The sequence below is a fragment of the Budorcas taxicolor genome, chromosome X, assembly GCF_023091745.1.
Source record: "Budorcas taxicolor isolate Tak-1 chromosome X, Takin1.1, whole genome shotgun sequence".
In the NCBI taxonomy this organism is placed as follows: domain Eukaryota; kingdom Metazoa; phylum Chordata; class Mammalia; order Artiodactyla; family Bovidae; genus Budorcas; species Budorcas taxicolor.
In genome coordinates this window covers 102,382,770-102,405,613 of record NC_068935.1, presented here as the reverse complement: position 1 = coordinate 102,405,613, position 22,844 = coordinate 102,382,770, and the positions used below count along the sequence as shown (strand labels likewise).

General features: G+C 38.1%; 1 protein-coding gene across 1 annotated transcript in view; it reads right to left on the bottom strand.

The window, feature by feature from the left end:
* Positions 1 to 22,844, bottom strand: part of CASK (calcium/calmodulin dependent serine protein kinase) — a 377,556-nt gene that overhangs the window by 107,242 nt on the left and 247,470 nt on the right. The window contains exons 7-9 of the mRNA XM_052662816.1: positions 17,338 to 17,513; positions 12,191 to 12,313; positions 4,452 to 4,535 (exon numbers count right to left, since the gene is read on the bottom strand). Of these exons, the coding sequence (XP_052518776.1) occupies positions 4,452 to 4,535; positions 12,191 to 12,313; positions 17,338 to 17,513 (383 nt within the window). The remainder of the gene's footprint in view (positions 1 to 4,451; positions 4,536 to 12,190; positions 12,314 to 17,337; positions 17,514 to 22,844) is intronic.

Sequence of the window (22,844 nt, the reverse complement as noted above, 5' to 3'; positions counted from 1 at the left end):
CTGTAAACATTTAAAACCTACAGTTCGAACGATAGTCTGAAAATGATGTTAATGCTTTATAATTGTCCAAATAATCCTCTCATCAGGGAATATGTTGTGTCCTGTAGGCTGCTGAACAGGTTAAATGCCAAAATGAATGTATAAATGTGGAAAGGAACAATTTCTGATTGCTGAGTGTTGATATTATTATAACTAATAATGAGCAATAATCTTGAAATTTCAGTAGAGTAAAATGAATAATGTTTTACATTCTGGCATAAAATAGTTCCATAAAATTTTCAGAATGGGAAAAAGATTTAATTGCAAATATAATAAACTCACTACCAAAAATACCTTAGAATTTATTCAAACAGGTATAAACCTTTTAGAAGGCAAATTATTTATAGAGATCAAATATCTTATTAAATACATGTATACATTCTGATGCCAACAATTTCAGTAGTAAACTTACCCTAACAATATGATCAGAGGTGTACAAAGATTTAGTAATAAAAATAGAGCCAATGCAACAGTATTTATGGCCACGGAAAACTGGAAGTAATGCCCATGTCCAGTAGCTGGTTAGTAAATGATGATGTGTACATAGGATGGAATTTTGTAGACCCATTACAAGTTTGTGCTTCAGAGTAATGACTCTCAATAAGGTAAACTTATCAGAATCACCCATGTGGCTTTTTCAAAAAAATGCATGCCCCTCCAACCCCTTGCATGCCTGGAGCTGAGAGGGATGGTTAGTGTCTTGGATGAGTTGAGTGGTGCAGTGAGTTACTGTTAGTATGTGAATGTGTCACATCTCTCAAGTGTGCAAAAGTGAAAACCAGTATTTAAGAAGAATATTTGCATAAGTTCACATAAATAAAACCAACCCTTTTAAAGTGTAAATTCAGTGCTAATTAGTACAGTCACAATGTTGTGCGATGACCATTCCTGTTTCATCCCAAACCCATTAAGTAGTCTATACCCATTAAGCAGTCCATCCCATTTAGGAATTACAGCTGTTTATAAATAGAGATAAAATCAAGCATATTAAATAAATCCTAAAATAATAATGAACCAATAACAAAATATTAATAGAAAAGGGTATCTATGGAGAACTTATGACTGACAAGTACTATTCTAACTGCTGCTACTGCTGCTGCTAAGTTGCCTCAGTCGTGTCCGGCTCTGTGTGACCCCACAGACGGCAGCCCACCAGGCTTCCCCGTCCCTGGGATTCTCCAGGCAAGAATACTGGAGTGGGTTGCCATTTCCTTCTCCAGTGCATGAAAGTGAAAAGGGAAGGTGAAGTTGCTCAGTCGTGTCCGACTCTTCGCGACCCCATGGACTGCAGCCCACCAGGCTCCTCCGTCCATGGGATTTTCCAGGCAAGAGTACTGGAGTGGGTTGCCATTGCCTTCTCCATTCTAACTGCTATAATATATTAAGTCATTAAATCCTTACAACCCTATCAGTTAGCTATTATCACCATCATCCCCATCTTATAGATAAGGAAACTGAAGCACAGAGAATTGAAATAACTCGTTCAAGGTTACACAGCTAGTGTCAGAGTCAGGATTCACCTCAGGCAATGTAGCTCTAGAGGCCATTCTTTCTCTGAATGCTGTACTCCTCTTTCTTCTTGCTACAAAATTTCCTACCTCTGACTTAGTTACAAAATCAATTTTCTACTGCTTTCTGTGAACTTCCCTTTTAATCACTTCAAAGGGAATCATAATAATTAGGTTGTTTCCACCATTTGATGAGCTTAAAAACAGTGTCTGAGTAGAAGGATGGGTACCTAGCTGTTTACTTGTGAAAATAAATTGGGCGGTGGGCTCTGAAAGCCAGGAAAGTTGCAGTCTTTGTTCTAGAAGCTCTTAGAAGTGGCAGAATGAGAATGAGTTTTTTGAGGAGAGTAGGTATAACCAGCTTTAACCAGGGTGACTGCATCACTGAATGGGATGCAGCTTTACCAGAAGCTGAAAAACCCTCAATGACAAGCCTGCTGATGTTCCTAATTCTAGGTTGTTTGGTGGGTCTTAAAATTTTAAATAGGTCTGCAAAGGGATGTGGTAAATTCACATGACCCCTCTCTGCTGTGACAGCTTGCTCCTGTCCAAATGAATCTCAGTCACTACTTTGGCTATTTTAGGCCCAAGTCTGATTCTGTGGCACTGGGAGAAATACAGCATGTATTTCCCGCGATGAGGCAAGCCTGAGCCCTGTGGTAAAAGGCTTGTATTTGGGCAGTGAGAGGTTCGGTCTCAGACAGGGTAATGTCACATAGGCCAAAGCAACATCAGAGTTAAAAAGACTTCAGGAAAGACTTGAGACAGAGGTATAGTTAATAGCTTCTTTGGGAAAGAAACTAATTTCAAAAATGGCTGACCAAATTTCACTTTGGCTAAGATTTTGTTTTCTTTTGTAGCCTACACTGGTTCAGGTATATAGTAAAGCATGCAAACAAACAAACAAACCAACCCCAGAGTCTTGGGAAACTTCTTTGGGCACCATCTCAATAATGGCATGTTATCAATAATTATTTTTCTGGCGAGGATTTTTAAAGTAAATAGAGAAGAGCTAGTCTGAACCTCCTGACTGCAAAATCAACTAGGAGAAAGGCGAACTGGGAATAATCAACACCAACAGTGACATGTTAGAATTGCCCTTACTCTACAGTTGCACTTTCCGGTAGAACTTTCTACAGAGATGGAAACAGGCTATATTTGCATTATCTGATACGGCACCACTAGGCTATTGAATGCTTGGAATGTTCTAGTGTGACTGAGGAACAGATCTTTTATTTATTAATAATTTAGGAGATCAAACCAGTCAATCCTAAAGGAAATCAACCCTGAGTATTCACTGGAAGGACTGATGCTGAAGTTGAAACTCCAATACTTTGGCCACCTGATTTGAAGAGCCGCCTCACTGGAAAAGACCCTGATGCTGGGAAAGATTGAGGGCAGGAGGAGAAAGGGATTACAGAGAACAAGATAGCTGGAGAGGACGAGATGGTTGGATGGCATCACTGACTCAGTGGACATGAGTTTGAGCAAACTCTGGGAGATAGTGAAGGACAGGGAAGCCTGGCATGGGGTCACAAAGAGTCAGACATGACTGAGTGACTGAACAACAACAAATTAATAATTTTAACTAATTTAGGGGACTTCCCTGGTGGTCCAGTGGTTAAGAAACCACCTGCCAATTCAGGGGACAGAGGTTCAACCCTAATCAGGTAACTAAGATTCCACATGCTGCAGGGCAACTAAGTCTGCACACCACAACTACTGAGCCCATGCACCACAACTGGAGAGAGGCCTGTGTGCTGCAACTAAGACCTGATGCAGCTAAACAAATACATCAATATGAACAAATAATCATTTTAATTCACTTAGATTTTAACAGTTACATGTGGCTAGTGGCTAATATGTTGGCCAGTTCAGCTCTGTATGATAATATTGTGCCTTACATAGTTTTCCAAAAATTCATAAAAACATTCTTATAAATCTAGAGTTGAAGACAATCATTCACAACATTTTTCAAGGGTCAGCTACTAGTGAATGAATAAATATTATTGCAACTTATGATGTATCTGAAAATAGTTATGAAGAAAAGTTTTACAGCTTGCAGGAGTCACATGGCTAAGGAGGAGTCTTATCTAATCAACCACTTAGAGGACAGAGTTAAGTTTTTTAATAGTAATCAAAGTAAGTCAAACCTGAGTTAATTTTAAGATCATAATATAATCCTTTCCTCTGTTGCAGGGAGGAGGGAAATGCTGTCCCTTAAGATTTTTGTCCAGTGCTGTAAAGATTCCATTATCTTATTCTGGGTCTTTTTCAAAAACCTCAAAAACCTTTTAAAGTCAAATGGGCTGTCCAAAGGAAGTAATAGTGCTTTTTTTCTTTTCCAGTGTGTTGGAGGATAGGGAGTATGGTAAATGGGAGAAAGGTATCCTAGGAAGAATAAAGAAAAAGTGAGAAAATGATCTGGAAATATTTTCTAGTAGACCAAGGTTGTGGGGATTTTTACTGCTTTGTGATGGTTGCTCAATCCTAGTTCCAATTCTAATTTTGTGTTGTTTCCATTGAACTAAACTTAGGTTTTCTGTCAAAATATTTAAGTTTGAGAAAATGTGGCCTAGATTAAAATTCAACAATAGTGGATAATAGCAAGTTCCTATTTTTAAAGTAATTATATCTCTGCTATGAATTTTTAAAGATAACATAAATCTAAAATGTGATTCATCTTCCATTTATTATAACTTATTGCTGGGACTTGTACTTAGATATTACCTTACATTATTTAAAACCCCCAAATCTTACTGAAATAATGGTAAATTTTGGCATTGAGAATTTGGCTGTAAGAAAACTACAGCCAACACCAGTATAATATTTATGGGCACTGAAACAGAATAAAAATATCAGCAAATGCTTCTGTCTGGCTTTTTGCTGATTTCTTTAATTTACCTTCAGTTTCCTCCGTGCATTGAATTTCCTCAGTTGCTCTACTGTTTCTGGAAGATGAATCTTGTAGGCGTAACGATCCCGCTCCTAAAAAAAGATGAAAGATAATGAACACACATAGCTCTTTAAAAAAGTGAAGAAGCTAAATTTAAAATAAACAACAAGCCCAATTGGATATGAAGGTCAAAACTGATAGTAAAATAGTATTTCATCTTCATCAATAACAAAGGGCTAAAATAATGGTCCATGTAATTTTTCAGATACATGGCTATATGGCTAAAATAATTCATCATAATTATTATGAAGGCATGAAGTTGACACAATCTTGTCAGGTAAAATGAGCCTTCAGGAAATCAACTCACAACTAATTCAGCATTCTGAGTTGTCAAGAATAACTGGATTTTAAAAGAAAAGTCCCAGTATCTTCAAACTAGGACAAACTTATCAAGCCCATTCTAATCCAACCATTTCTCCATGTGGGATCCCCTTCAATCTCTGATGGATGATCACTCTGTTTGACTTCATACAATAGGAGAGTATTAGTTTATGGCAGCCCACTACAATTTTAAGGACGTGAAAAAATTCTTACTCAGACCACCTGTGGCTTGTCTGGACTAGCTCTTCTCTTTGGGCATCACAGAGTAAACACAATCCCTCTTCTGTATAATACTCCTTTAGTAGTTATGAGGGGGTTCATGCTTCCATCGAATCTATTCCTCTCTGTGATAATATCTCCAGTTGCCAACTTCTCATGTGTATTTCAAATGTCCTGTCATTCTCCTTATTGTCCTCTTTGGTTCTAATTTGTCAATGTATCTTGAAGATTTTATGCTACAGGTACTTATTTTAGAAATATTTCTTGAGTTCCTACTATGTGCCAGGCATCGTTCTATGCACTTGAGATTAACAAGTAAACAAAACCTTAACAAAGATTCTGGCCCTCATGTAGTTCATATTTTAATGGGAGAAGATAAGAAAATACAAAGAAGGGAAATTATAGAGTATGTTAAGAGTGCTATGGAATAAAGCAAAAAGGAAGGCAGGGTAAAGGTACATTGCAATTTAAAGTAGGGTGGTCAAAGTATGACCCAACTGAGAAAGTGACATCCAAGGGGTGAGGAGAGTGGTCTAGGCAGATAGAACAACTAAGTGCAAAGGCCTTTCAAAGGAGACAGTGTGCCTGAAATTTTCAATAACTAGCAAGGAGACTCATATGTGGAGTAAATAGTAGATCAGATTAGAGAAGTGGCAGGGCTGGTGCAGGCCATCAGGGGCCTTTGACTTTTATTTTGAGTGGGAGATGGAGCACCTGGGAGGTTAGCAGCTGGAGTGACGTGATCTGACAACGTAGAGGAATACTCTGGCTGTTGTGTTGAGACTAGATTGGAAAGGAGAGACTTAAAAAAAAAAGCATGGAGACCAGTTAGGAGGTTATTGTAGTAATCTAGGGGGGAAATGAAGGTGGATAAAACCAAATGGAAGCAATAAAGACAGTGAAAGGGAGATAGACTCTGAATGTAGTTTGTCCTGAAGAAGTTTTACTGAGGTATAACTAGCATACAATTAACTGCACGTATAGTATGGGATAAGTTTTGACATACGTATACAAACATAAAACCATCCCCACAACCATAATGGACATATCCAACTCTCTCAAAAGCTTTCTTGTGTCTCTTTTGTTACCCCCTTCCCCATCCCCAGGCAACCACTGATCTATTCTGTTACTTTAGATTAGTTTGCATTTTCTAGAATTTAATATAAATGGGATAATATAGTACATATTAATTATTATCCAACTTTATTCACTCTGCCTAAATATTTTAGCTTCACCCACATTGTTGCCTGTATCAATAGTTCATTCTGTTTATTGCTGGGGGTATTCCATTGAATGTGCTGTGCTTAGTCACTCAGTCGTGTCTGACTCTTTGCAACCCCATGGACTGTAGCCCGCCAGGCTCCTCTGTCCATGGGCATTCTCCAGGCAGAAATACTGGAGTGGGTTGCCTGCCCTCCTCCAGGGGATCTTCCTATCCCAGGGATCGAACTTAGGTCTTCTGCACTGCAGGCAGATTCTTTACCATCTGAGCCACCAGGGAAGCCCATTCTATTGAATAGATGTACCATAACTTGTTTATCCATTCACCTGTTGATGCACCCTGGGTTGTTTCCAATTTTTGCCTGTTATGTATAAGGATGCCATGAACATTAATGTACAAGTCTCTGTATGGACCTAAGTTTCATTTCTCTTAGGTAAACATGTAGGAGTAGAATGGCTAGGTCATTTTGTAAGAATATGTTTAACTTTTTAAGAAACTGTGCAACAGTTTTCCAAAGTGGCTATACCATTTTACATTCCTACAACAGGTATGAGTTCCAGTTGTTCAACATCCTCACCAACATTTGGTTAGCCCCTGGGTAGCATACAAGAAGGACAGACTAGATGAGTATTGCAAAGGCATTGAAAATGAAACTGGCATTTGAATCATAGTATGTAAAAATGGGCTAGGACGTGTGTTCTGAATCTAATTGGATTAACTGCCTACCAAAATAGAAGATTTAAATAAGAATCATAGTCTCATAATATAATAATACTAAAAATGCCCAGCACACTATCCAAAATTACTCTTCATACTAAGAACCAGGAAAATCTCAACTAAATTAAATTTAAACACTTCTACTCTACAGGCTTTAACCCTTCTGTAGGCTTCCTAATTCTGAATATCTCCAATCACTCACCAAGCCTCATCAATTTTCCTTAATCACTCTCAGTTTGGATACTTCTTTCCCACTCCCACTATGACTCCCTGGTTCTGTCCCCTGTCACTTCCTGGCTAGACAGACCAGCTTCTGTAGGACCTTTTTGCCTCTACTGCTTGTATCCTGACAGGTAACCCACTTGTGCACAGTGTCCAAAGGAATTACATGAGCATGCTGCTCATATAATTTTGCATCACTCAAAAGCTTGCAGTAGCTTTTTACTCTCTATACCCTAATATCTAAAGTACCAAATTTGGCATTCTAGATATATTCTTCCCTCAAACCAAATTTTCACTCTACTGCAACCCTATTGAAATAGCTGACCTTTGTATGATACGTGTTTCCTGACCCCTTCCCCGAATACCCTGAACACTTATAATGCTGTGTCTCCTCTGTGCCTCCCACATGGGTATATGGCCCCTTTAGTTGTATTAGCATGTGCAGCCTCCCTCCCCACTAGCTAGTGTGTAGCACCAGCCTACAGTGACTCACACGCCCCGTTAGTTTTCCAGGGCCCATACTCCCGTATTCTTGTGAGACGCCTCTCACGTGTGACTTCTTTGAGGTTATCTTTCTATGTCTTTATGTTATATCAACAGCATTTGAAATTCCATTTCACGGTCTCACCATGCCTTTCTCTCTTTAATATGTTGGGAAGTTTAGAAGATAACAGACAGTGAAGTGAAAAGGGAGGGAATGATACAGTCAAAAACTTTTTTTAAATAAAATTATGCTTAAATTATGATTCCTGATATTTTCTAAGCAGATGAAATCATAAGATTAAAAAAAAGTCTATTAATGTACCTCTTACCACAAAACAAGTAAATATTAACTCCACAGCATTATAAAACTAAGACAAAAGAATAAAAATAATATTTTCCAGATTAAATAGTCCTACTTGAAACTAACAGTAATGTGATATGAATTCAGAAAAATCTGATTAGCAATGTGTCTTGCATTTAAAGAAGTGTTTGATTCACTATCCATTGTGCACATGAGATGCTAAATATACATTTAATTGATGTGTTGATTGGTTATTCCCAAATTCAAATTGATTAGGCTAATATAAATATCCTTTTCATCTTTATTATAGTCAATATACTTGGAATCTACATATTAAGGCTACAAAGGGTGTGAAAAGAGCTTAATTATTTGTGAGAAAATTACAATCTTAGTTGGTCTTACTTTTGTTGGAATGAATATTTACAGCAAACAGCACTAATTTAGATAAAAGTATAATTTAACAACTTCAAGACACTCACATATTAATTGGTCTATTTACTCAAATTCCCATTTTATATGTCATGATTGAATAGGACTTTTTTGTGGTCTTGCCAAAGAAAGAATAATTTTTCTTTGACACAAAACAGTGGTATCATGACTTTTGGTACTCCTTACTACAAGGATTTTCATCATTTTATTTCTTTACATTGCAATTACTCAGGAGTTTTTCATATTTAAACTTTAGCTTAAATTTTAGCCATTGCTAAATTATCACCACTTCTATGCACAGCAATGATTTAAAAGTATACATGGAAAAGTACTGAAATATAACATAAGCCTGTTCTCATCAGCTTGATAACATTCTCATTGAATTCTTCCATCTTCAGATAACACACTGTAGTGAACAGTCTTCAGGAATTTTTTCAGTTAAGTTACTGATACTTTTGTCTTTTGTCTTTCTGGTGCCAGAAATCTGTTGTCTATTAAGCTCAGATTATTTGGCAAAAGAACTATAATCATTGCAGGGATAAGAGTTTCCAAAAATAAATATTATTAGTCAACAGATACAAGATAATGAAAGCCAAATTTTCTAAAGGATATTAAAAATGACTAATACGGCTGCCATTTTCACTGTTACTTGGCATTTAAACTAGCTGCAAACAAAAAAAGATCCTCATGATAAGAAACTGAGAAAAGCAAAGGAAAATCAGGAGGTTCCCTGAATTGTTTATTCCTGGGAGAAAATAAGTACTAAGAAAGTATCTCAGAACTGTTCACTCTTTTCTGGAGGAAGTCAGGAATAACTATAGCTAGGGAATTCAAGTCAAGAATAACTAAAGCTGAGTATCAGAGGATTGATTGCCGATGTGAAAAGTAATATTCTTAAGGAGAATCTATATCTACTGGAATCTCAACATTGTTCAATCATACTATTATCCCATGTCATCACTGTTAAGATACACTATTAACCTATATTTAAATATTATTTTGCATAATTTCTGGGGAGCTAGCATGGTATAGTAGTGTGAATACATTTATACATTCACTCATGAAATCATTAACTGATATTTATGAGCACCTACTAAATGTCAGGGGCTTCCCAGGTGGCGCTCGTGGTAAAGAACCCATCTGCCAATGTAGGAGATAAGAGAGACAGGTTCGATTCCTGGGTGGGGAAGATCCCTTGGAGGAGGGTATGGCAACCCACTCCAGTATTCTTGCCTAGAGAATTCCATGGACAGAGGAGCCTGGTGGGCTACAGTCCATAGGGTCGCAAAGAGTCAGGCACAACTGAAGCGACTTAGCATGCACACACTACATGTCAGACACTTTCAAAGGTTCTATACAGAAGTGAACCAAGAGATAAAAATTCCTGCTCTGTATGCAGCTTATATTTTATGGAAGTAGACAGAGAAACAAATAAGTAAAATGTAAGTATGTCTCATGGTGACCAATGCTATGGAAAAAAAGTAAGGCAGGGAAGGAGGGTAGGGAATACTGGTGGCAGGGGACATTTCTTCCTTCAAATTTTAAATTGGGTGGTCAGGGAAGATCTCACTAAGAAGCTGCTATCTAAGCAAAGACTGAAGATGGTGAGAGAATAAGCCATGAAGATAGCTTGGGGAATAGTATTCTAGGGAAAGGGCCTGACTAACACAGGCGCTGAGGCAAGTGTGGGCCTGCTGTCTGAAGAACAGCAAGGAGGCTGACATGAGGGAACAAAGTGAGAAGAGGAGAGTAGGAAGGGGTGAAGTCCAAGAGGTATCAGGGAGTGAAATGGTAAACTAAATTAATAATACTTCAGGAGACAGGTCTAGCCTAAAGGTAAAAACTCCGGGTGTACAGACAGCATTTGAAGCCACTAAAACTATTAATAGATGAGGTCTCCAAGGGTCTGGGGCTTCCCTGGTGGCTCAGCTGGTAAAGAATCCACTTGCAATGCAGGAGACCTGGGTTTGATCCCTGGGTTGGGAAGATCCCCTGGAGAAGGGAATGGCTACCCACTCCAGTATTCTGGCCTGGAGAATTCCATGGACTGTATAGTCCATGGGGTCACAAAGAGTCAGACATGACTGAACAACTTTCACTCTCACTTTCCAAGGGTCTGAGTGTAGACAGGAAGATGAAGAGCAATGGGCTGTAGCACTCCATTATGAAGACATGGTGCAGGGAGGTGAGGAAGAATCGGCAGGATCTGGAAGGGGCTGCCACAAAGGTAAAAGGGAAACCAGGGAGAGAGGTGCCCTGAAGCCAAGGGAGGACAGAGTTCCAGAAGTATGGATGTCCAAATGCTGATATGCCAAGAGGGAGAATCATGAGCTCTGACCACTAGACTCAGCAACGTGAAGGTCACTGGTGACTTGACGACTTGACAAGAGCTATTTTAGTGGAGTTGGTAGGATTGCAACCCTGACTAGGGTGGGTTCAAGAGAAAGAGATGGGAGAAACTGAGGAAAGTGAGTAGAAATAACACTTTCTAGGAGTTTTGCTGTCAAGGGGACTAAAGAATAGGGGCAGAGGCTGGAGCGGGTTGTAGGGTTAGGAGAACATGTGTGTGTGTAACAAAAATAAGTGGTAGCTTGTTAGATCCCACAGAGACTGGAAGGTGCTGATGCAGGGAAGGGCTCACAAGTGGGAGTGCTGACCTTGAGTAAGTGAACAGGATAGGATCTTGAGTACAAGGGAAAGGGGTGTGGTAGGCTGAATCCTGGTTCCAGCTTCAACAATTTTTGTGACTTGGGGCAAGATTCTTAACCTGAGGCTTAGCTTTCTCACCTGTAAAGTGAGAATTTCCTGGAACTGTTGAACACTGTAATGTCTTCATCAAATAGTACTATCTCACTGAAGCCCCAAGTTATAATTTTCTTTAATAGTGATACTTCATTGGCAGGATGGGATATAAAAAGAACTTTTAAAATCTGCTTTTTCTAGAGCCTAGGAACCACAACTACTGAAGCCCACATACCCTGGAGCTCCTGCTCCACAACATAACAAGTCCCTGTGACGAGAAGCCTGCATCCCACACTAAAGAGTAGTCCCCTCTTGCTGCAACTAGAGAAAGCCAGCATGTAGCAGTGGAGACCGAAGTGAAAGTGAAGCCGCTCAGTCATGTCTGACTCTTTGCAAGCCCATGGACTGTAGCCTACCAGGCTCCTCCATCCATGGGATTTTCCAGGCAAGAGTACTGTACTGGAGTGGTTGTCATTTCATTCTCCAGGGGATCTTCCCAACCCAGGGATAGAACCCAGGTCTCCTGCACTGCAGGAAGATGCTTTACCATCAGAGCCACCAGGGAAGCACCCAGCACAGCCATAAATAAATAAATAAAATTTAAAAAAATCTTTTTCTTAAGAAAATAAATCTTATCTAGTATCTACTGAAATAAAAATAATGCTATAAAGTATACAGTCACAACCAAAGCAATGATAATCGCTTTTTAAATATCACACACTAAGTGCTCCTTCTGTTGTTCATGTTGTGCATCCTTGGAAGATGTGTTGGTAGAGAACAAACAAGCCTTCCTCTGGGATGGATTTTGCCTTAATTCTCTTTCTTACCCTCTTGTGATGAAGCTGAATGTCACTAAAATGAAACATCCTCTTAGATGTTTACAGAGAGTGCATAGAAACAGTAAATAAGGTGAACAAAACTAATGAAAAAATGCTCAGGAAAAAAAAAGGGTGGAAAGGGGCACCTTACGGAGTAATGCATTCTTGTCACTGGAACTGTCCAAACAAAGTGCCACCTATGAGCTCACATACCTTAAGCCATGGGTGATTCAGTGCTTCATAAACAGTGATCCTCTCGGCGGGATCCAGCATCAGCATTCGGCGTACGAGGTCTTTGGCACTTTCAGAGATATGGCTCCACTGCCTTGGATTCATCTGAAGAGGGGAAAGGAAAATTACACAGTTAGGTTCAGTGAGATGTTAATGTTCACTGTTAATATCCCTACACTGTTTCAATGCGAATAAGATTCAGGTAGCAAAGTAGAGAAATCGGATTCTAAAGACTTGCTTTCTAAGGAAGAAGAGGACTGAGGTCATACATTTCCTATTGTTCAACACATGAGAATTTGCATCAGTAAATATTCTTTATACATATTCTGGTTAGATATATAATAACATTTTAAATAATTGAAGAACAGAATGTTCACGATTCCAGGTTCTATCTCAGGTAAAATAAAAAGTCTAGCATCTAGACTCTAAGCAGATGAGAATACTTTGACCTAGAAAGGACTAAAATAAAATTTAAAAATTTTAAAGAAGTGTTTTTAATATTTTGTTTTTAAAACTGGGAATTATCAGTAACTGTGAAGCCACACAAAGTAGCTTTTATTAATAGGATACTTTGGTCACTGTATGTCATTTTCAGCATTTAGGGAAAAATATATTACTATAGGCCTTACAAAAAACCCAATTTACTTGTATGTTATTCTTAGTGAAGTGAATTTTTCCCCTCTTTTAGAGATGAGACAACTAAGCTACAAGGTAAGTCGCCTAAAGCCAAACAAAAAAATAAATTATGAGTTGTTCCTAAGACACAGGACTCATGAGCAAGGCTGTGGATCTCTGAGGAAAAGAGTTGGAAGACTCCTGGGAAAAGGGGTATGTCTGAGACCAGGAACCAGGAAGAAATGGAAAGGATTGCTTGGGGCTTGGAGTTGGGAAGGCAAGTGGGGCCAGGAGGGAAGAGATGGAGCAGGGTCTCACTCCCTATTTAATATCAGGAAACTGACTGAGTGAGCACGTAGGAGCTGTCTGTTGCCAGGAGCTGTAAACAATGCCATGGCTTTAACCGGCAGAGACCCATGTCATTTTCTATGGGAGAAAGATGCAGAATGAAGTCCGCCACACTTTAAAGCCAAATAAAATCACCGCTTGCACTGTAGTACACACGAATCATTATAATCTGGCCAAGGTTTAGCATCAGACATTTTGCTCTGGCTAATGTGAGGCTTTGTTGTAGTAGACAGAGAGTGGAAAATGTTCCATCTTCTTTGTCTAACAGGCATAATTCTAAGCGGTAATCACTTCCCTTGTCAGATCCCTTAATTAAAAGCGAATGCCGTGAGACTGTTGAAATACTGTCATCCTACTGAAACTGTGATCGGTTGACAAGCTTGAAATAGGGAGGCGAGTGATTGGATGGGGCTTAGACAGCCTTGCTTCCTCTTCTCCATCTTGGAGATGATGTTCTCTTTCATGTCTGAATGACCTGTCCTCAGGAAAGGTGTTGAGAAACCATCTGAAAGTGGTCGTAAGATTTCTGAAGTGAGCAGAGGTTGAGAAGTATACTCCCTGGTCCTTTTCATGAGGGAGCCCAATCCAGGGTTTTCTCTTTGGCAGAAAAGAGTAGCTGATATTAATTTAGGAGGCTGAGTATATCTTTACCATCTGAGCCATCAGGGAAGCCCTTGAATATATAAGGGATAACAAAACAGGGCTATAAAGCAGTCTTAATTATTTGAATATGAAAGCGAGGCAGCTGAGAACTCCTGCTGTGTAGACACTAATTGGATATCCAGAAACAAATGATATAAGGTGACATTGTATCTTTTATAGACTTGGGGAAATATATTTTTGTCCTTTATAAAAAATTAATTGAAATTAAATGTTAGCATATATTTTAGCTAAAGTATTCTCTCCTATCAACCTTAAAAGATCAAGTAAGCTAGTAAACGAGAATAAAAAAGTTAAAATTACCCATTCATCTGCTGATGGACATTTAGGTTGTTTCCATGTCCTGGCTATTATAGACAGTGCTGCAATGAACATTGGGGTACATGTGTCTCTTTCAATTCTGGTTTCCTCGGTGTGTATCATGTAAGAAACGAATCACCAGTCTATGTTCGATGCAGGATACAGGATGCTTGGGGCTGGTGCATGGGGATGATCCAGAGAGATGATATGGGATGGGAGGTGGGAGGGGGGTTCAGGATTGGGAACTCATGTACACCCGTGGCAGATTCATGTCAATGTATGGCAAAACCAATACAGTATTGTAAAGTAAAATAAAGTTAAAAAAAAAAGTTAAAATTATTTAAGACCAGTAGTAGTTTATAAACTATGACATTTTAAATATATTACATTTAAAATGTGTCATCAAAATTTTCTTGAAAATACTCATAGAGATCAAGGATTTTTAATTTTTGTTGTTGTTAAGAACCACCTCGGTGGTAAAATATTTTTGAGATCTGCTCCCAAATAATCTAGTAGCATGTAGAATATAGATAAAACAAGATTGGCTGGATGTTGATAAATATTAAAGCTGTGGGTTCATTATACTATTATCTCTCCTATTTTGTTAGAAATTTTCAGTAACAAAAATTTAAAAATGAATGCTGACACAATCATAGTATTTTTTTTAAAGGCCCAAGAGTCATCACTGATAATAAAGATGGATCTGTACTTTAAGCTAAGCTACTGAAAACCTGGGGCCTTTGTAAGGAAAGCCATGAGTATAAGCGAGAGGTGAGGTTAGCCAAGTAAGAGTAAATATGTTATTAACTTTAAACCCCCAGGTACAGAAATTATAGTATAGCTGCCACTGTCCATCTGACTATATTATACTAGAATACTAAGAATAGGAAATTTTAAAACAGTCAAACTTTTGGACATATTTTACTAGTCCAAATTTTTTTCTAAACAAAGAAACAAAGATAACTATTCAATGCTTTAAAAATAGACAAGATCAAATACCAAGAAGCCGTTGGAATGAAGCACATTGCCTTGGAAACCAGGAAGTTAGCAACTGAACAAACACAAAGGAAGAATTCTATTATTAGCAAATGCTTATAGCTCAAGAAGGCAGGTGGGAGATTTTATTATATGGTACCTACGTCATTAAGTTGCTGTGAGGATGAAAAGAGTCAATATAAGTAAAGTGCTTAGCACAGTTCCTGGAACATAGTAAGCACTGTGTATGAGTTAGCTATCATTGCTAGTATTATTATTACACTGATAGATTACTGTGTTTATTTTCACATGTTAGTATCCGTGATTTCACTTGGCAAAATTCAGTGAGAAAGCCATAACTGTGCATTCCTGATAGCCACTCACAATTTCCAGGGATTGAAGGGAGATGATTACTTACAAGCAGTTTCCTGAGACCTTGAAAGGATTGATTTTATTCCCCAATGGTCAACTGACTCTAAGAAGCAGAAGAACCTATACATAAAATGTCTTTCTCTGTCAACAGAGTTTTCCCATAGATCTTCATCTAAATAAAGACAAATCTGTGTACCTTTATATATAAGCCGATGGTACACAAGGAAAAAAAGTACAAACCATTCTCACTGACTCACTTCCACAAGCTTCAGTTGCGGTTTACAGAATAAGGCCACAACTCTGAAATTACTTTACCTTGATTTCTTTTTTCCCCTTAAGTTTTGTCAAGTCCCATATAAAATTCTAACATTACTGAGGAACAGAGGAAAAAAAAAAAACTTTAGGGGCTTCACAGTTTTGGAGTGTAGTGTTATATGAATATAAACCTGTGTGTTTGGTTTTTATGTTGCCAGGCATGGCTGAAAACGAAAACAGTGATTTTGTTGAATAGAAAGTGCATGTGTTAATAATAACGGGAGGAAGGAGAGCTTCCTCAAAATAAACTGCCCTGATTTGATATCCAGACACATACTCTTCTGTGCTTCCTATACAGAGCATCATATTCCATCAGCCATACAAGGTGGCACAGGGCAATAAAGTGTATAAGCTAGGGTAGTGAAACCAACCCCAAGCTTATTTCCAAGAACCTTCTAGGTCTTTTTGGTATAGCCACTCATGATGTCAGTAATGGCTTCTTAAATTATTTAGTAATGAAAGTAATAATGTACTAATCAGAAGTCTGGGAACAGTACATGTAGTTTGCAATTCACAGTAGCCAAAGATGAATATAAATATTTAAATTACACCAAAATGGCTCTAAATTACATTATGAAATGCAGTTGTGATACTGGCATTTCAGTTTATCCTGGAAGGTAAATGGCAAGTTTTTCAGCTGTGCTGGCTAACTACATAAAATGCAATAAAATAACATGCATGCTAGAGCAAAAACAAATAAAGGTTAATAGACACTAAATCTAAAAGTAAGATAAAGAATTACTAAAATTACCTGGATGAAATTTCCATTTTACTTTAGAAATGAAGTAATAAAAATAAAGCCCTTTTCTCAAATTACACAAAGAAGGGCCAAAGAAGTTTATGCTCCAGCTCAGCCTGAATAAATGGGTTTGATCACCAGACAGCTAATGGATATTTTAAAATCTGGGCTCGGGTCTGTCACAGACACCTTACCCAGGGTAAAATAAAATCTCACATTCTCTCACAGTAAATTCCAAGGAGTATTCCAAATTCTTTCCCTGAACTAGAATTTTATTTGAAATAAGTGGGGCACAAACAAATTACTATGAATTTGAGTTAGCTAAACAGGCAGTTTCACTAGAGTGTACTTGTGGTCAAAGATTTTGACTTGTAGTGTGGCTTTGTGACTCTGAGGGCCCAGAACGTGGAGGAAAAGGGGAACACCCATCGGGTCTCTGGTCTTTATACTGTATCAAAGACAAGTCGGGTCCCTGTTTTCTGGACTAAACACAGAGTTGGAATCCAAATACATGGGATAGACTAGAGGCAGCACAGAGGGAATGAGAAGGGAGGAGTGAGGCAATGGTTTTTTTTAAAGCCAGTCATCTGGATGATAATTTGGCTGCGATCCACTCTGAAATTTACTTGAGAGCTTTGTTGCCTAACAAGGCTAGTGGATCAAAGATGCAAGCAAAAAACTTTTCTCTGACTAGGGTAACTATGTTGACCATCAATAAACAATCCAAAGAGAGACAATAACTTAAAACATTTTTTTCAGAATAATTTAATCTCAATGGAAAAATAAAACGTTCATAATATATTACCTTATATTTTCCTTTAATAATGCCTTCAAACAATCTTTCCTTGGTTCCATAAAAAGGCAAACAACCGCTTAGCAGGATAAAAAGGATCACGCCACAACCCCAGACATCTACAGGTTTTCCATAAGGCTCTCTCTTGACAACTTCTGGGGCCATAAAATGAGGTGTTCCAACGCGCCCTATATTTAAAATGACAACATCAAGGAAAAAAATGTTTACATAAAATGGGTTTCCCCCCATTTGAAAACTGAAAATAACAGTGTGAATGACAAGTTTAACAATGTAAATATTACCACCTCTTCCCTCCTCTATAAAATCAAGGGAAAAAAAGGCAGAAAGAAAAAAATTATTTATCTAATCACCTCTTGAAAATACTGAGCCCAGGAGAGAGAGGTACTCTGTCTTCTAACACTGCTACTTCCTATTGAATTCTGCAGGGTGATGGTAAATATTTACCTAGTTCTTGCATCATGAAGAAGTTGTTTAAATTTTATAGTTTTTACATGTTTGAAAAAAATTACTAAAAATACAGAGCAGAGACAGTGGCAGGGAGAGGGGGAACAAGTGAGAAAATATCTGTGGAGAAAAAGATTACTTTTGACTGCCAAACAGAGATTCTCAAATTAAACCTAATGCTGAGAACTTTTGCTTGGAATATGACTCTGAATCCGAAATCCTGTTCAGTAGATTTTAGGAATTAATTGCAGCAATTAACAGTGGTTAATATTTTGTTATAATAGGATTTTAGCTTCCTTCAAATATTGATATTGGAAGAGAATGAGAGCAAATATATGACATAAACCAAAGCAAAATCATGAGGCTCTTCCCATTCGATTCTCTTCGATTTCTATCTTCTTTAAAGTGTTTTTCTTTTTTCCTATCAAAATTAGGTTTCAGGAAGGAATCTGAAAGCAGTTGTTTGCACACCAGTAGCCATCTTTGCCGCAGCACCCCCTTTTCTTCTGTAGAACAAAAGATTTGTATCCTAGGGAAATTCCTGTGGGAGGGGACTGCCTGCCAGATTTGACAGCTCTTCTAGCTCTAGGTGGGCCCAGTGCCCTCCTCTCTTCCCTTCCCCACACCCCCGACCTCGTCATCCTGAGTCCAAGATAATTTTTATTTCAAAGACTGCACAAAACTTTATGGAGAGCTCAGAATGGTGTTCAGAGTTTAGAAAAAGACCTCAGAGATCTTCTAATCCAGCTAGAGAGAAAGCCTGTATCATAAAGTCTTGTTGGTGATTGCCAAACCTGATTAGGATGGAAATGGTTGGGAACAGCTCTGAGCTTGTGTACTGGGAATGTTCCTTTGCTGAAAATTGTGGATCCCCTTCTTCCCCCATAACAGAGGAGATTATGTTCAGGGTTCAGAGAGTGAAAATATTTTTATTTAAAATGTATGGTAGATCAGAGGAGACTCTGTACCAGTTAGAAGGAAAGATTTTTATTTTCATGTTGCCCCATTTAGTTTCCTCAAGTAACATAAAGAAGTGTGAAATGACGAGAACTAAGCCTCCTACTTCATTAACAGCTGGGACAGGGCAGTGCCCTTGGAGAAATGTGCCTTGGTCTGATGGACAGGAGCTGGTAAAAGTAGGGAGCAGCAGGGTAAGAGATCAGAGTACTCATACCAGGGCACCAGCCAGGTACCTGCTGGTGGTTGGGATACTGCTTGGAAATGCAACTTGCCTCTTACTACAAGACAGGGCCAAGCAACTCAAAATGTAGGTCTCAATCTGGGACTAGTCAAGAGCCCCCATGGCCAGCCCTGGCCAACCAGGGGGAGGTTCTCTCCATTTATCTAGATTGAAGACTACCATGGTATTGGAGAATCAGTGTTCATCCTCGAGGAAGATACATGTCTTTTGGTTAAGGAATTTGCTCATAAATGAAAAGGGGAAAGACCATCATGTGTTCGTCACTCAGTCATGTCTGACTCTTTGCGACCCCATGGACTGTTAGCCCGCCAGGCTCCACTGTCAATGGAGTTCTCCAGTCAAGAATACTGGTGTGGGTTGCCGTTCCCTTCTCCAAGGGATCTTCCTGACCCAGGGATTGAACCTGGGTTTCCTGCATTGCAGGTGGATTCTTTACCACCTGGGCCACCAGGGAAGTGAAAGAATTTATAGGAGTGGATTTTTAAAACTTTATTTCATGCAGATTGGTAGAATGTGAAAGGACTGTAGTTACCCTTTAACATATACTGACCTCCCCAATTTCCTGGTTTGTGATCACCTGACTTTTCCTTCTTTGTGGTCACTTGATTTTTATGATGCTGACCACAGAACTCTAAGAACGGGAAGCCAAATTACCAAACCAAATTAAATGTCACTGTGCATGAGACACTTCAGATGTGCAGTTAAAAATTTAAATGTTAGTTTTTTTGATAATATAATAAAACCTTATTACCCAGAACCTCAGGGAAGGGGGAATTGTTTTGAATAGGTACATATTCATTATACTTTAGGACCTGAATCTTTACACACCCACTCCTTTTTACTTTAAGAATTTTGGATGGCTCTCTTTCTATAATTTCCTGACTTCTTTTATATATGATGCTGCACATAATTCAACCTTTTCTTGATGACTCAGAATTATTATCGTGATACCAATGAAAGAAATCTGGTATGGAACCAAAAATGCACTGCATACCCCGGAGAATAAAGCTTGATTTTTTTCAGTATAAAGGGCTGCTGTGCTTTCCACCTTTTGGTATCTGCTCAACATATTTTTGTTTTGGTCAGGCTTTCATTTCTTTTCTTTCACTATGCTTACTCTGGCCTTGTCTTCTCCTCATTTGTTGCATAAAATTTGCTATAAACTGTAAACTCATTAGAAACCAGATTCTCTCACTTAGTAAAAATTTCCCAAGTGCCTGCTGGGTCCTAGACACAGTGGTCTAGGACCACTGGGGACATACAAGGGATAAGCCATGGTCCCCCTTTGCCCTCACAAAGCTCAGTCTTTGATATAATTACAAATCCCTGTGTGAAATGCTATATGAAGGCATGTAGGCCAGACAGCTATGGGAATATGGGAGAGAACGAACAGGGTTACCTAACTTGGGATGGTGACAATCAGCCTGCTTCTAAGAATACTTTGTTAACTAGATACACAAAATGACAAAAGGCATTCTAACCAGAGGGAAAGACAGGTGTAAGCTATGAAGGAATGCCAATCTACAAAACTTCCTGAAAAATGGAAGCATGTCAGCCTCAGAGTGTGTCTTCACATGTTCACTCGAGAGAACCGTGAACAGGTACTAAGGGCAGAAAATGTCTTGCTGCTATTACATTTATTTTCTAGGTTCCTAGTTATATTCTGGATAAGTGAGTTTCCAAACAGCTGAGTTTCTGATAGGGAACATGTAAATATATGTAAATGGCTTTTTATTATATAGGACATATAATGGACAGAATTACTTTTGATTTGGAGGACTCAGTGATCAAAGATTCCAATCTAACAGGGAAATAGCTTTCTTTTAGATATTAGCAAATGAGCTGATACATTTTCAGAAGTATCTTAAACAACATGAAAACTTTTTATAAGAGAAATCATTTATCCTTTATCTACATATGTAGATTGCATTTTAAAGACATTGTAATACTTGAAGTAGTAATGCAAGCAAAGGTATGTTTAAGAAATGACAGTATTTTGACCACCACAAAGTATTTTGACTCTATAAGGACTGAGAAAAATAAATTTTGCACAACTGATACACTGTGGGTTAAAAATCAGCTTTAAAAATACAAACTTGATGGGAAAGATTCATGGACTTTAGTAAAATAGACTAACATGTAAAAAATGTCTGGATAAGTCATGAATCTGTTTTTCCCCTTCAGTCAAGGAACATAGTAAAATGAAGTCCATACCATCTTTAATGCTAACAGGATGCAAATTGAGATCAAGAGAAACAAAGTCACTCTAAATGGCCAATATATATAACAGCATATAAAAGGAATTCATTTTATATCATATCATCCCATCAACCTTGAGGATATAATCATCAGAATTTGTTATTTAATTGTGTAGCCTTAACACGGGGGTGATCTGTACAAATAGTGGATGTGAGAGAGTTAAACAGCAATGTTTGTTTAGAAACAACTTGGGATTTGTAGTTGATTACAAGATTAATATGAGCCACCAGTGTTACAACAGGGTTGTCCTAAAAGCTCATGCAATTTGGGGAGGCTAATAGGAATGTAAGATCCACAGCAAAAGCAGTGATAGCTTCAAGTTTCTACGTGTTGGAAGTGCCTGGAGATATGCTCAGTTTTGGCTCCGTACTTGGTGCAGTCAGGAGACTGAAGCAGTTTATGTGAGGAATGATGGCTAAATCAACCTAGGCGAGTTAACTTGGATAAAAAGGTGGATATGATGGCAGTTTTTAAGCATCTGAATGACTATCGTGTGGAACGATTAAAATTTCTCACCGTGGCTCCAAAAGCCAGAAGTAGGACTCCTGGGTGGAAGTTACAGGAAGATAGACTTCTGTTTAATGCAAGGATGGATGTTTCAATAGTTAGGGAGCTTTTAAAAAATGGAATGAACTGTCCTGGGACATAGTGAATTCTTTGCCACCTGAGGAATTAAACTAGAGTTCAGTCTTTTGCAGGGAATTTTATGAGAGAATTCAATCATTAGTTTACGAGACTGGAGAAGTTTAAGGCCTCTTCGAATTCTGATTCAGTGATTCTGTGGTTAAACTGCATGTTGTTACCTGACCCTATGGTCAGTCTTCTGATCACAGATGGTCAGTTTCAAACTTTTCATAGGTTTTGAATTCACTAGTTCATTAGAATTAGAAGAAAAAATAATCAGTTTTCAAAACAGTACTCAACTTGCAATTTCTCATATTCTTGGAAATGATTAACTAGAAGAAAACACAAAACTAGAAGAAAATCTAAACACAATTTAATTTTGGAGGGCAATGTGGTAAATAATGATTTAAAGACTACAACTATGACTCATAGCTCATTTTTCAGAAGATGGCCTATGTTAATACCGCTTTGATATTTTAGAAACAGTAAATGAAATGAAATGAAATATTCTGTGTAAAAGATTATTATTTTGATATTTATCATTTGTCAGGTATTTTAATTTAATATAAGCATTCTTGAAAGATGACAGGTTTTAAAAGGTTCTGTTGATATTTTTCCTCTTTGTGAAGGCTGGCAGTACTTGGAGATGGAAAATAGAAAGCAATGGCTAGAAGACTAGTAGTTGGTAGAATGGAGAACTAAGCAATTTGCAAAACTAAAGAACAAAACTAAAAACAGGGCAGCATTCTGAGCTGGAATCTACTGAAAGGAATAAATAAAACCAAATACTTGAATCTGTAATTAGCATCCACCTCTGCATACTGGTGAAGAAAGTTTGTTTTAACTTTTCTTCCTTTTTTATTCTGGCATGGGAAATTTCTAGTTATGTTTGCTTTGGCTAATAATAAAATCAGTCTGTGCTCATATCTGCTTGCTCTTCCCAAACACACAGACTGATGGCCTGAGTGTG